This window comes from Sprattus sprattus (assembly GCF_963457725.1).
Source record: "Sprattus sprattus genome assembly, chromosome: 16".
Taxonomy (NCBI): Eukaryota; Metazoa; Chordata; class Actinopteri; order Clupeiformes; family Clupeidae; genus Sprattus; species Sprattus sprattus.
The window spans coordinates 14,863,529-14,878,930 of NC_137914.1; the positions used below are offsets into that span (position 1 = coordinate 14,863,529).

Below are 15,402 nucleotides of genomic sequence, written 5' to 3' on the forward strand. Positions count from 1 at the left end.
CAAATTTGATACTCTTACCCTTTTCTTGTCTTTTCAGCTGTGCTACTATTGTAGCCCCACCCTGACTAGGTTGCTTAAACAACGCAAAGAGTCCACAGGAATTCTTTGAGCGTTTCATTGAGTGCGTGCTTGGCAGCGTGATGGTGCGTTTACAAACTAAAACTAGGGGAAAACATACAACAAAGGTACGCATTTCCAGTGCAAGTAAGTGTCATTTAGAACGCTGTTGACGTTTCCATTTAACAGCGTCAATAAATCGATCGGCCCTTCCTTGCACAGGCAAAAGGCGGATCGCTAAATATTCAGAGGTCTTTGCTCACGACTCAAAACCCCACGGTTTGCCGCGGAAGTAGAGAAGGGCATGGAGACGCGCTTTGCACATTAAAACCTGAAGCAGGATCTTCCGAGTTGGGTCGCATAGCTCGAGAGGCACCCTCTTCCTTCGCTGGTCCATGCTCCCTTTCACCGCCCCCAGCGTGCCGCAGTCCTGAATGCCTAGTGAAAAGCGTAGGGCGTGTCAACGATTCTCCTCGCCGCAAGGTGCCATCCTCTCAAAGTTCCCACCCAGACGCAGCTGATTTTATGACATAAGAACCAAATCCTTGAATACTAGAACTCGTTTCAGCCAATTTAACTGAAGATAACTACGACAATGTTTACCAATCCGCACTTGATAAAGATGTAGCCTATTCAAGTTGTAAAAATAATCATATAGGACACCTAAATATTTAGTTTAGCCATGCACTAACGCGTTCATCGCCATCAATGTCAAATATGTCCACATTCATTTGAAAAGTGCCTGCTATTGATATACAGGTAAATCTGATTTACCTACATCCACACACCCGAAGATGACCCCACAAGTGACTCTAACCCCTGCAATCAGGGATTTATTATGGATTAGCTGAGGAGTAGGCCTATGGGTTTTCACACAATTATTCAATGTGAGTTTTGAGCATTAGAATAGGAAATTCTGAGTCTCCTGACAGTCTTGTAAATCCAATAACAAACGTATTCGCTGGAAGGGGTGGATTAACTCATATGAATCGCATCGGGTAAAATGTGAGGGAGACGGATTTATTCGCATCATCACGACATTTGATGCGATTTTATTACGTGTTTAAGTTAAAGTTGCTCTAGGCAACCAGAACTTGTGAACCTTCAGTGCCTGCTCACAACTATTCATGTGATGAATGGTCTTTGTATGTTCGAAAACCAGCTGATGGTATGTTGGAAACGCATGCGCATTTCCTTTGGCCAATTTTCATGACTGCGCTTTTAAAAATCTCCCAAAAAGGCATGTAACCCTGCACCAACCTCATACACTAACACCAGCAGCACAGTTGCTGGCATGCTAACTCATGTCTTCTTACGATAAAGTTGGTGATGTCATGCTTGTGAAAGCTTTATTTTTTTTTAACATTTCTCTTTTCTAGGCCTAGACAGTGTGTTTACATATCATATGATGAAAATTAATTTGAATATAATAACACTACTAGTTGCCTATAAAAACGTGCTTTAAAAGTTGCAAATTGTTGCATACTGTCTCATTAAAACACGAAGAAGAATTAGATGGAAACCAGTGACTGCCCATTCTCTTAGAAATTGTTATCAATTATTTGGCAAGTCAAACTCAAACCATTACAATGTGTACTCTATTCAATCGATTTAGTGCTTTCCGGTTCACTCTTAGCTACAGAAGCTGGGCCAACTAGGCAATGTCTCTCAGTTGGAATGGTGAAAATGATCGTAAATCTATGTGAACGCTCTCGCGGACGTATAGCCTACTTACCCAACCAAGTCAAGTGTTCTTATCATTATGGCTTTGGGAGCAGTAGTAAATAAGTTGTTGGATCACCAACTATCCATCCATCATTGCACTCATACTACAATGGTTCAGTCACCCTAGTCATTTTTGGAAGATGGTACCTCAGACTGGTAAGTAGATATTTCGCCAGTGAATACAACTTCTGAATAACATGAGAAACAAAATACAGACTGTGCTTGAGATGGTGGCACTCTGACTCATGCATGATGAGCTGCAAAGAGCTCATTAACGTCATGATGCAAAAGCAATTGAGATTCAACAGAGTCAACATTTCAATTTAGTTTATTTAAAAAAAATAGACATCATACAAAAAATACACTGCGTTGCATATAATATAATCTACATAGTGCAAATGATATAATAAAGTATCTCTCTAAAACTATCTGTTTGTGTATACAAATATTGGACTTGACATGTCACCAAGGCCGCCAGTAAGAGTCAGAGGGGGCCATAACATATTTGTCCTTATGCTGTCCGTCAGTTGAATTACTGCTTCTGGATGAATAACCAGTACTGCCGTTTTTCTTCTGTTCTCTTGCAGAAATCCCTCCAATCTCGGGAACTCCAGAAAAACTGACTTTGCCTGTGAACTCTGTCGTTTTCACTGCGTTTCTATGTTTTCTTTTTATGCTTGCCGGACCTCTAACGCAGTTAGACACGGCGACAGGACTCTCTTGTAGAGCCATATTTGCCGCCAGTCTTTGTTGAATAAGATCTGTTGACTGGCCATTCTTCGGGTCGCTGTCCGCGGTGCTGGAACTTTTATCACGCGCATCTGGGCGAAGAAGACGGCTGGAGAGCTGCGTAAGCATGTCGGATTGGTTGCTCCTGCCCATGTCTGCCTTCAACAAATATTGATTCACCCCAGCCAGGCAACTACGAAAGCCTGCTTGGTACTCTGAGAAGTCGGAGTTCATAAGGGGACCTATAGAATACGGAGAGATTTGTAAGTTTACTAAATAATTTGCACTTAGTGTTAGACAATATTTGTGTACTTTGGACGTAATCAATTATATATATAGCCTATAAATATTTTTTAAACTTACCACTATGATTTTTCTGCAAATGTCTCAGATGCCGGACCGTAAGCTCCAGTATGTCGGCCTTCTCAAGCTTCCTTTTTCGAATCTATGAAAAGAAGCCAAGAAATTAGATTAATTTTGCGAACTGGATATTAACATGCAAAGACATGCTTTTTAGCCCAGTAGTCAGCATTAAATACTCACGCTATTTGAGTAGCAGGTTTCCAACAAGGTCTTCAACTGATCAAGACATTTGTTGATACGAGCTCTTCGCTTCTTCTCCATCAGTGGCTTGGAAACCTGGGAATACAAACAATACAAAAAGTGAATAATAAGAAACTGTATGTTATCGAGTCGTGCATCCCTAACAGTCAATGTATGTAGCTTCGGACATATTAAAAACTGTAACAATATGAGACTGCCCACCTTCTTTCCACTGAAGACTTTGGTCTTCTCTGAGTCTGCTGCAGCAACCATGGCAAAGTTCAAAATGCTCCTTGCTTGAAGACTGATGTGCTCTCTGACTAGTCCTCGGCAAGAGTGATGGAATTCGGTCTGGCTGTGGTATTTATGGCGAGGGTCACTTTACATTTCAATGCGGGGCGCGCCAAACAGAGGACCCGGACACTTTTTTCTTCTTGATAGAAACTGCTACTGCCAAACATCACGTAGATCAGAAGCGAACAGAATAGTCTTTACATTAACGTATGTGTATTTGAATGCCAAATGTTTTATCTCTGTATGGGGTCAAGGTACATTTAATGTGAGTTCAAATACACATTTATCTCCCTTGTTACAGTAATGGACTTCCAATTATGCCACAATAAGCCTTTGATCTTATTTTCCTACTTCATTGTAAGTTCATTATTTATTTCTATCAAATGGGTTCAATCATGATAATAGATCAATGGAGATTTAGACTACTCGTGCTCTGAATTTAGGATTGTTCGTCGTTTCATTAATTAAAAAAATCCGTTGCCTCGGAATAATAATAAACCCCCCAAATTGTGTGTTTCTTAGAGTAAATATAAATGTACTTAATTTCGGACACTACCCTATAGCTACATGACAGTGATGGAAAAGCCAGAGCAACGTGTGAGGTGATAGTGTACATGGAAGAGGGAAGCGTACAGAATCTCCATAAAATGGGAAATAATGCTACAAATAGTCCGTTTCTCCGCTTGGGGACTTGTACCAGCCTTGCCTATTCATTCTTTTCTTTCTAGGTTTCACGCCACAGGCCCAAAGGCAGCACCGTGGTAATTTTGCACATGTCGTCACAGCCTTGCGATTTTCTGGCAATAAGGGCCTGGTAAGGACCCACCAGTCACCCAATTCTCACCCATTCGTACAGACTTTTATATGGATTTTACTTCATCCACATAACTCGATTTAAATAACTTAATTATTTTAATCAAAAGTGTGATTGTCGTGAAATACAGACACAGCTTAATTTTATCCGACTATCTCAAAAAATAGTCTAGGCTGCACCCTGGTCGAGCGCAGACCGAGGAGAATCGACGGAACGCCTCTTTCTGGGGCCCTTACTTCTCGATTTCATACTTTTCTATCAAAAGACTCCATCCTGGGAAAGTCCTACCAAATGGCCACCAGAGAAGTTTGTCCTGTGCGCATTGCAACTAACGTCTCAATAAGAACGTATAAATCCACATCTGTTGTTAACTGGCATTAAACTGATGAACGCAAAACTCACTATCATTTGGCTTCTTTGTTCCAAAAGACCAGAGTGAAACTGCGGCTGGAAATGAAATGACTAAAATGCCGAACACCTTGCAGGCAACCCACTATACTTGTACAGTTAGGAAAATTGAGAGGGGCATGGCTATTCGTTTGTCATTTATATTAGAGAGAGCTGACACGCGACAGGCCGGATGTCCTTCAGTGGGCCACGTTTAAAGTCCCTTAAGGCTTGAGTTGGAAAACACACACAATGAGCCTGTTTAGATAGGCGCAGTGGTTTGCCGCGCAAATGGCGTGGAAAAGAGCGTGAGTGGCTTTCACATTTACATCTGAGAGTGTTCACTGAGGAGTCCACATTGGGAAGAAAAGCCCATAGTATATATGCTCAAAGACTGGTCATTGATCCACTTCTCTGCCCTTTCATGTGCCTCACAAAAAATAGGCAAATCAAAGATTTAGGCCTTTTGAAGCTCCAAGCAGTATTGTTGTGGACTGCTTTGTCGAAAAGAGAATCCTTGAGAGAGAAGAGATTTTGTATCTTGATAGAATGCATATTGGGTGACAAACATGAAAGAATATTGGCTAACAAAAAATATAAATAAAGTTAAACAGGAGGGCATTGCCAAATGGGCCAGTTTGATTTAATAAGGTAGATTTTGTTAAACATATTTCAAAGCAAGTTGCAAAATTCAGTGAAATATTAATATATAAGGTACGCTCGCAATAAAAATCCCATCCACACGACTTGAAAGATAGCCACAATGCACCAATGAGCCGTAGAATTGCAACATAATTTGTTAATTTGCTGTTACTCCACCGCCCCTTTTTTTAAAAGAATCAGTCAGATGTAGATTATATAATTTACGGTTTCATTTAACCCATATTTCTTATAATGGCTATGTTTGGGGGGGAAAACACTACTCACACCTCTATTCCAATTAAGCATGCAGATTTGTTAACATGGCACGCTAATTAGGGTACTCCACGCTGTCTTTTAGGCTTCTACTATACAAAATTGCATGTAATGCACCGCAAAATTGGTGAAACGCAAAACTTCACAGTATGAAATCGGACAGAGGTCCTGGGCTGCGTGAAGGCTGTTGCCTCTTTTGTTGCTGGCATTATGAGCCCGTTTTCACGCTCAAATGTAACACGTTCTACCGTGTTAGCCTGCCTGCTTTCAGCATGGAGACTTCTGAACACACAAAAAAAACACTCAATGTTTCAAGCATCTCATTTTACACTTTAGGTTTTTTGTATTTAAAAATAGTTATTTAATTGCTTTAAAGTTATCCGTGAGCTTATGGACATTTCAAATGTAACGTTCATTTTCGGGCTATGGCCTTAATGTGTTTCCTCTTTATTCAAATAACCTCCATTTACACAAATACAAGGGCTAAAGGAGCTAAGTTGACATGATAATAACGCGCAACCAAAAAACAAGTGGAGAGTATGTTTATCAAAAGCCTTGTCGGTCTTTTCTTTCCACTTTCACTTTCTTCTCCTTGGGTAACTCATTAACCGCAGTGCGTCTTTGTCATGGATGCTCAGCAAAGGAGATTCCGAATGGGGTGCTGTAATAATTAGGTTATTCTACGACTTGTTAACAACAATTAGTGAGTCAATTATACAATTACCTGCAATAAACTTCTTCTTTTTATTCAGGACAAATCTGGTACATATTATCAAGTGAATGGCGTAAACAACAGGCAGGTGAACATGGATCATGTGGAGCAGACCGTGCGCAAAAATATGCTGTCAGTGTAACCCACAATAATAAAATGGTGTAAGCCTTATAATATGCGTCAATAAATAAAAGACAGTTCAGTCGATGGAAGAAATTTCGTTGTAGCCTTTGCAATGGTGCAGTTTACCACTGCACTTTAAATTAAAAAAAAAAACTGTTCACCAGAAATCCAAAGTTAGTTAAGCAAATCTAAGAAAACAGCGTATAAGTTGTGGGAAATAGCCTACCAAACTGTTAAAGAAGACTACTTAATGAGGGGACCGTTCTCTGAAAGACCCAACTAATAGGGTGAGAGGGAATAGGTCACCCGAGAGCGAAACAAATCGGAGAACCGCCTCAAAATTATTCGGTGGCGTAACCAAAAAGGTACACATTGACTGAGATTGTGACCAGAAATGTTCGCAGAAATATTACTGTCATAAAATGGACGCCTTAACTGACAGATTTATTTTTTTAATTTACTAGAGGAGAGGTAAAGCCACGCGACGGCCCTATTGGTATAGCCCTGATCAAACATGCTCTATCATGAATTTCTATAGACTAGTCTACTGCTTATTTAAGGGACTTTACTTATGTCCGGGAGTACAATGGGCCGTGTTTGGCCATGTGCAGTGGGGTTACGAGCTGAAAGGCTCAGAGGTCCACATTAACATCGCTTTGAGTTTTCTCAAGGCCCGAAATGAACTCGAGGAAAGTAACTTTATAAGTGGCTGAAGGATGGTTCTTTTGTTGCCCACTTCACTGGAAGACACAAGCGCCTTACAAGAGAGCCCCCGCATTGTCTCACAAGAATTGCGCTTCAGCATTGATGCGCCTTGAATTGCAAAACATCTGCCATTTACCCCGCCCAACTTCAAAAGCATTTGTGTAAGAAAGAAAACGCTACTTTTGTACACCATCTTTCGGCTACAACTAAAATAGCAGTTAAGGCTCAGAGAACGACACATGGAGAGTGCCAAGCCATATTTCAGCCAGGGCTGTGAAGCTTCACAAAGTTTAGCAGTATGCCTATACTTATTAAGACTGTAATGGTTATATGGTAAATGATAAGTCTTTAAAGATATGCTTCTATGCAAAATACTTACAAGCTATTAATGACTCACTGGTCGTTTGTTTGCATTTGAGCGTCCCACTCCAAACACACGATACACAGGTTATGTACATTTTGGCTAAACCTTCTGAAAGGTAGATCTTCCAAACTTTATGCCAGTGACGAGATGACTTTTCTAAATTCCAGATTGACTCAAAATCATTAAACGACGTTGGGAGCTAAGCATAAGAATAGCCCCATTTGTGTGCAACTGCCGCAGCAGGTTTCCCATGGCATTTCTTTTATACCCCAAAGTGGAAAATTGGAGTGTACATCTCAAAAGCCAGGAGGCGTGCCACCGATTTGCCTCGCTCCATATTTTTGGGCTCTAGAAATATGCCAACCGTCTAAGACTGAATGTGCTTGCTGGTGCCTATAGTTCAATGTACAAAGAAGCAAGTCACAGCTTTCACAGGAGACAGCAGATGTAAGCCAAAATAAGAGAATGGGACTTTACGTGAAATAAGAATATATATTTGTTAAAGGCAAAATGGTTTAAAAATGCACAAAGTGCTTGCATAATCCCAAACTCTTAGGTTGGTCAATAGCTCTTGACGAGCCCTGAATTGGGCAACAGCGATTAAAAAATAATAATAAATAAATAAATACATGCGTAAAATAATGAATGCATGATCAGGCAGCCATGCCAAGGTACACTTTGCTCTTTAGACTGTTCTGGGGGTATGGGGTAGCTTGTCAAGCCCTACGTGTGTGGCAAGTGTGGTGTATAGCTACCTTAAAATTGGTATGAAATCGACAATTTGTTGGTGTCAGCATGTAGTTGGCAATCGGCCCCATATGCCACGCTGAGTCGAGCCAGTTAAACAATTCGTTTAGTTTCACGGTCCGTCCTCCTCCTCTCCATGGGAGCGAACTCAATGGCCTAACAAAGTAGCAATTTAGCCCGTCAAGAACACCAAACACCCCCCACGGTTACCTTTTCGGTCACCATGACATCTGGCTCAGCCAAATATAAAAAAGAAAAGCTTTTTCTAAGTTGGAGCCTGATAGTTGGCAGAGAGAATACACTTTATTCTTGTTCACTAGTTTCAACTTGTGAGTCAAAAGATACAATTTAAATGGTTCACAATTTTTTCACTAATGTTTTTCCTCACATCCAAGATAAATTAAACAATGACCACATAACCTCTTACAGTACCTCAAACTGCATTTGACAAGACCCACAGACATTTTCAAAATTATATCTGTTATATGGACATGGATGATGTGTTATTTATACTTGATTAAAGAACAATAACATGTACAAATGTATCAGTATATCACTGTGGATCCGACTGCATGACCAGTGTGACTTTGTCATACAGTGTGACGAATTTTCCTGACGTGGGGTCAGTATGACCCGGGTCAAAGGTCACGCCTGGACCCTAGCGGATGAGATTGGACGGGATGATGGGTTATGGCTCCACCACTGGGTCGAAAGCCATGTTTTGCCTCTGTGGTTTCTTGGTTGTCTTCTTGGTTGTTCTTAAAAATACACCTGCAGATGGTGCTCTAACTTCGCAGGAGGCATGTAAAGCATGATTTGAGGACACATTTTGCCAGTAACTTAAACATTAACATATGAAAACAGTATATAGTTAAAGTGACTGTTAAACCGTGAGAACTTATTCTGTCAGATCAGTTCATTATTCATTATGCTTAATATCTAGATATTTTCATTAATAATATTGTTAGTGTGAGTGGCTATTTGTCAATCATATTATTTTATGTTTTATGACATTTCTATTATTTTATTAAGTGTTGTTTCTCATTTTTGTATTTCCTCTTAAAAACCGAATTACCTCTGGAAAAAAAACAACAACTCATTAATTAAAAAACTCAACTGCTAACATTGTAAACATTTCACATATAGTTGAAAAATTGTTGTGAACAAAAATTGCAAAAACATGCATACTAATCCCTCAAAACGTGAGACTGTGGCCAAAGCGCGCCACAGGAAGGAACCATTAGTAGCCCATCTGCCTTTGACTGGCTGCTCTTTACCCAGTCTCACAAATCATTTCTCCTGATTTACTCTTTCTCTTTTATGAACTGTTGGTCGGTATTCTTCTGCACGTCCTCCATCTTTTTTCACTGTCCTAAGTTATCCTGCATTATGGAACTACATCTGTTGGTTTGCCTTCTTCCCACCCCCTCATCTCTTGCTTTGTTATTGTTATCTTTACCCCTCTGAATCTCAACCCTCAGTTATGATGGGCACAATGTCATCATCTTCATGAGCACTTATTTGAACCCAGGAATATAATATAATAAATAATAAACAAAACTGTATGTTTCGGTGCTTATCAATGTTATCAACATAATGTTCATTTTGATACACATTCCTGATAAATAACTGGATGGAATGGTGTTTAGTGTAATGTTATGACTAAAACTTCTTTGTACTTTGTGCTCCAAGAACTGCTTGTGATAGGGTGGTCAATTATTTATTTATTTTTAAATCCTTCTTGAGATGATTCTGGAGATAAAGCGCAAGTATGATGAGTAGAGACATTGTGTTGCCTTAGTCAAAAGGCAGAGTAGAGTTACACAGGCAGTGTTTACCTCTTCAGTAGGAACAAGTGACAGTATGTCGGGCCTGCATTGTGTAATTAGGTACCAACTCATCTGTTATGGTAAAGTATTGATATCTTAGTAATATATAACAACTGTGTATGCTTTAAATCTCACAATATCAGAACCACAGTGTGAACCTTTCTTTTTTTTGCTTCTAGAATCACTCTGCCTTCCTCCTCTTGCAGGTAGTGTGTTGTATTCCATTCCTGAAAGCTGAAAGTGTGCACAGTGGCAGCACTCAAGTGCCACAGCTATAGCGATAAGACACAACACATCAAATAGCATAGGTCTTTTACAATTAGATGTGTGATCATCTTTTTTGTTTAAAACAGACATAAAAAAAGATATACAAAACTTTAAAACCCCACCCAAACTCCCTTCCTAAGTTGGTCCACCTTTATCAATGTATCACTTCAAACAAAATATCTGTATGCAACCGTACAACTGGTACTGGCACTTTATCTCTAAGTAGTAGGGGTCGTAGCTACATTATCAAAATATGAGAGGAGAGGCTGCCATGTAGTGCAGAATTTCCCAGTCGACCCTGTAAGTGAGAATTTGATCTTTTCCAGCTTAAGGAATGACATTAGATCAGTTTCCGAAGACTTATCTGCTGGGGGTTTTGGTGACTTCCAGTGTAGAAGGATACATCTGCGGCCAATCAGAGAGGAAAATGCTAAAACATTTAAATTCTGTCTACTAAATCGAGAGTGCTTCAGGGGTACTCCAAATATGGCAATCAATGGACAGGGAGTGATATCTGTTTCTAAAACCTCAGATATAATCTTGCAGAAGTTCTTCGGAAATTAAGAATTAAGAGGCGACACCCAAGCGTGCTTTGGTAGGCTACTGTGCCACAAACCTCTTATATGGTCCTTGATCTGCAGCGCTTCCTGTTTTATAACTGTCATATCCTTTGTGAACTGAGATAGCCTTAGAGTCATTTCTACATATCGCCTAGCTTCTACAGCAACATTCAGACTTTCCAGAAATTACTGTGCTGTCACTGGTAAGCACCTTTTTGTTGAAAATGGATGGGGCAAAATAAAGCTGCAGCATCTCATTTTATGCTTATAATTGACTTGTCTTGGTAAATAAGAGAAATAAGACCTGGAATATATTCAGCTTATATCTTGACAAACTGCCTTTTCACACCAAATATCCCATTGTAGCTAGCATTATGTTTTATATGTCAGCAGATTGTTGTTGATAAAAGACAATAGCACATCAGCAGACCAAGCTATAAGCATAAGTTTCAAAATATTACATTTATACCGGCATTGTTTTCCACATTTTGCATTTCAGATTGCATCTTATATATTGAATAGGTTATGTACTAAGCTAAATATTTATATTGCCGGGCTTGATCTCGGAGATGCATAAATCACAATCAATACTCACCAATGAGATCCTATTGATTATTTGCCTTAAATTCTTAAAATCAGTCACAGCTGTACATACTGCGCATTTTTGTGTATGGTGTGCGATGATTGTTTGTCTTTCAAATGTGTTCTACTAATATACATTCTCTACTAATATATATTATGATATATATTATTATATTTCTAATATATGTTCTAACTCTGACAGCCAGGAAAATGTTCGCAAGGGAAAACAGAAACCTCGTTCTTGCTGTATACTTCATCACTTTCATCTTTGGGCTGCCAGCCAACATCATTGCCCTCTATACCTTCATCAAAAAGGTACAGCGGGATGCCACGCCTGTGGATGTCCTGCTGATAGGCCTCCCCATCTCGGACCTGCTTTTCCTGGTCTTCCTTCCCTTCTGGATGAAGGGGGCCATCGACCACATGCAGTGGTACCTGCCCAACTTCCTGTGCTCTTTGTCTGGTCTCATCTTCTATGGCACCATCTACAACAGTACCCTGTACCTCACCGCCATAAGTGTAGAGCGTTACCTGGGAGTTGCCTATCCCATCAAGTACAAACTAAAGAGAAAGCCTCTGTATGCGGTGGTGGGCAGTGTCTTCATCTGGGTCATCTCCATGACTGAGTGCAGCATCGTCTACATCATGCAGTACTACCACCAAGACAATGAGACCACTGACGTGAACAACAGCACAGTCTGTTATCAAGAGTTAACCTCAAAACGGCTAGAAATACTGCTGCCGTTTCGCCTGCAGCTGTTCGTCCTCCTCTTCTGCTTGCCACTTCTCATCTGCTGCTTCTGTTACATCAACTTCATCCGCATCCTCTCCAGGCTGCCCAACATCTGCCCCTGGCGACGTTACAGATCCATCGGACTAGCCTTCAGCACCATCGTAGTCTTTGTTGTGTGCTTCGGGCCCCATAATGTGGGTTACATCAACGGTGAGAGCACCATATGGCGCAGGCATGCCGTGCTCACCAGCATCTTTAACACCTTCCTTGACCCCTTCATCTACTACTTCTCCTCGTCTGAGATGAGGGCCACGTTCAACGGCATCCTCAGCAGGGTGTCAGCGAGGCTGCAGCTACAGTGTTGCTCCAGCAGGGGGTGCCAGAGCACTGACCCATGCCTGGCCCTAGAATTGCGCACACAAAGCACGGGCTAGGCATGCCAAGGTTCCGTGTAAAGAGCTTCCCTCTTTCTATGCGTCCTTTACATAAGAGGATGTGTAGCATATACTTCTTCTCGAATGCCTCTTTCTTTTCCAGTAAATGTGTTAATAGAAATATCCTTACGGGCTGGCCTTTCGATTTCAGACGGCCCTAATGATCTTTAAAAAATATTATTGAATGAGGTTTCCAGACGGCCCTAGAAATTATCTTTACAGATTATTATTGAATTTTAAAATATTCTGTGACCGTGATCCTACAATGCAGCAGCGGTGGAGGTCAAATGAACACATATAGCATACTGTATGTAGCTAATGCTTTTTTGTTTATATACTATGGGGATAACTAATATCACTTTCTAATGTATCTTTACTGTTAAACTTAATACATGAAATAAAATATTTAAATAATCATCAGTGTGTCTAGAACTCATACAGGATGAATTTAGATCACATAGTGTATTCCCAGAATGCGTGATGAGAGAGGTCAGACGTTTCAAATAAACTCTATTATTTGTGAAAGAGATGGAAGAGAAGAACACAAGTGATTACAGTCTTTAGAACTGTTCTAAAGAGTACAAACAACCGATGTTTTTCTTCCAAAAACCGCGGATAATAGCGATCGCAAAAGAACACCTTTTTGTCCTGTGGAAGCCCAGCCATGACTACAAAATGAATTAACGTAATTTTGAATGGGCAAGTTGAATGTATTTGACACGGCGTTTCACAAGACTGTTCTTTTGCGTTCGCTTTTATCCGCGGTTTTTGGAAGAAAAACATCGGTTGTTTGTACTCTTTAGAACAGTTCTAAAGACTGTAATCACTTGTGTTCTTCTCTTCCATCTCTTTCACAAATAATGAAATCGTAGTATAGTATTTTTCTCTGCGTTTGTTTAGGCGAACTGCTTTCCTTTCCGATCAAGCGAGTGGTGCGTCAAGGGGGTGCATCTTCTGACGGGGTGCTGAATCGGGTACAACACCTGCATGTGACTCCGCTAAACAAAATCTGAAAAATTATTTTCACAGCACGAACGATGAGACTAATCAGTCGAAAGAACAACGAGCAGAGACGTTAACAAAACTGACTTGCCAACTGCATTTAGAATATTCACAGCAGCCTACCAAGAAACCGTCGTGAAAATACCTGGGAACATCAGCGTTATCAAGACCTGAACAGATTGGTTGGACCTTGTATATAGCCACCGCGCACGCATTTGAAAACTCTAATTAGCCTACTGAAAGGTGGGGGGATAAGAGACAAATGGAAAAGGAAAAACCATATGAGTAACCCCTCACAGATTTTTGAGTGTCAACCTCACAACTAAAAAGAAGCCTGGCGGGGGAAAAGTGAGTGTGTAGGCTATGAGAGAAAGAAGTTGCATTGATTTGAAAAAGCCTGGGAAATGAAAACGTGCCCCTGGCGCCAGTGTTGCCGGGTTCTTCGAAAATGTCTAGCCTAACCTCGGGAACATGAGGTTTGTTTATTTGCTTCTCAAGCTGGTCATACAAAATAATATGGTCCTCTCTTGAAAATATCTATGCCTAACACAGTGGGTAATAAGCCAACGAGTCTTCGACATGTTCAACACACACTGCATTAGCCTGATGATGGCAGAAACGTATCGATGCATTCCAACATAACGTAACACCTAGGTGACTGGTTTAATACGACAATATGACGACACAATCAGTCACTAGCGTACGATGTCACAATAACATCAGAACGATCATCCCTTGAAAATGAATTCACAGCGTTGAGATCACTGTATGGTTTTTGAGCATCTTCTCTCTTTTAAAAGAAGCTATTTCTATTGCAGTGGTATGTTTTTCTCATCTAAATGATAAAGCTTTAGGACTATAATTTTATAGAGAGTAGGGCTCCTAGTCATTTAGCATTTTATTTTTAGAAACAGTTGTAAAATAGGATTGAAGTTTATTCATTGATTCTAAATTGGTTCAATACTTTTTAAAAATCCCTCTTTATCTGTGCATGTAGTCTGCTTTTGTCTTTAATCAAATTCCTCATTTAAATTGGACCTGAGTTAGAGCAGCAGATTTAACCAATACCCTTGTACCATCACCACCTAGAGTGTTTCAAAGAAGATCATGAAACGAATCTCTAAAAGCAAGAATGTCCATCCTGCCACGGTAAGTAATGATGAACTTTCTGCCAAAACAAACTACGACAACAAAAAATATGGATACTCTGATGAGTTAATAATAAAAGCAGAGCCAGTAATGTTAATTATGTTTATCGTATTTCAATGTGTTTGTTAGGAGAATGAGGGAAAGGACAGTAAACCTATACTCTCTGCCAGACAGCACTGCGAAGTAAGTAAGCCCCCCTTTAATTCTGATGATTGGTGGCAAACTGTAAGAAATTAATATCAAGGGTGAATAATCCTTCTAGGCATGAAGTGAGTTTTATATAGTGTCCATAAATGGTCTGGAAACATTCCCTTCTTATTCTCCCTCATAGACATTAGCATAACGTCGGCTTCCTGATGAAACCTGCTATCCACCATTTTGGCCAAAATGAGATTAAACATCAGAGTGGACCAAAATAGGACAGGGCATATCCTGATAAAACCTGCAATGTCAATCTTAATTTTGTGGGGTAGCTACGACACAATAAGAAAAAGGCTTAATCCTTTCTTCTGATATATGCTGTGATGAAAACTGCTATATCCCACTTTGGTTAAATGTTGGTTACACCTTTGACCCAAGTTGTCGCAATGAAGCCTGTCATGTTATAAAGAGTTATAAAAAGTGATCTGATTGGCTCATACTGAAGTTATGATGAGATCTGGCATTTTACAAGCCCTTTAAAACATGCTATATCCACAAAATATATGTTTATATAGCCTACAGAATAAAAA

At 40.1% G+C, this 15,402-nt stretch overlaps 1 protein-coding gene across 1 annotated transcript; it reads left to right on the forward strand.

Moving 5' to 3' along the window:
- Positions 1 to 11,563: 11,563 nt before the first annotated feature.
- On the forward strand, positions 11,564 to 12,520 carry LOC308377223 (free fatty acid receptor 2-like; the record flags this gene model as incomplete). The annotated part of the gene is made up of 1 exon (XM_080853807.1): positions 11,564 to 12,520. One exon carries the CDS (start codon positions 11,564 to 11,566, stop codon positions 12,518 to 12,520), a length of 957 nt encoding a protein of 318 aa, XP_080709933.1.
- Positions 12,521 to 15,402: the final 2,882 nt, after the last annotated feature.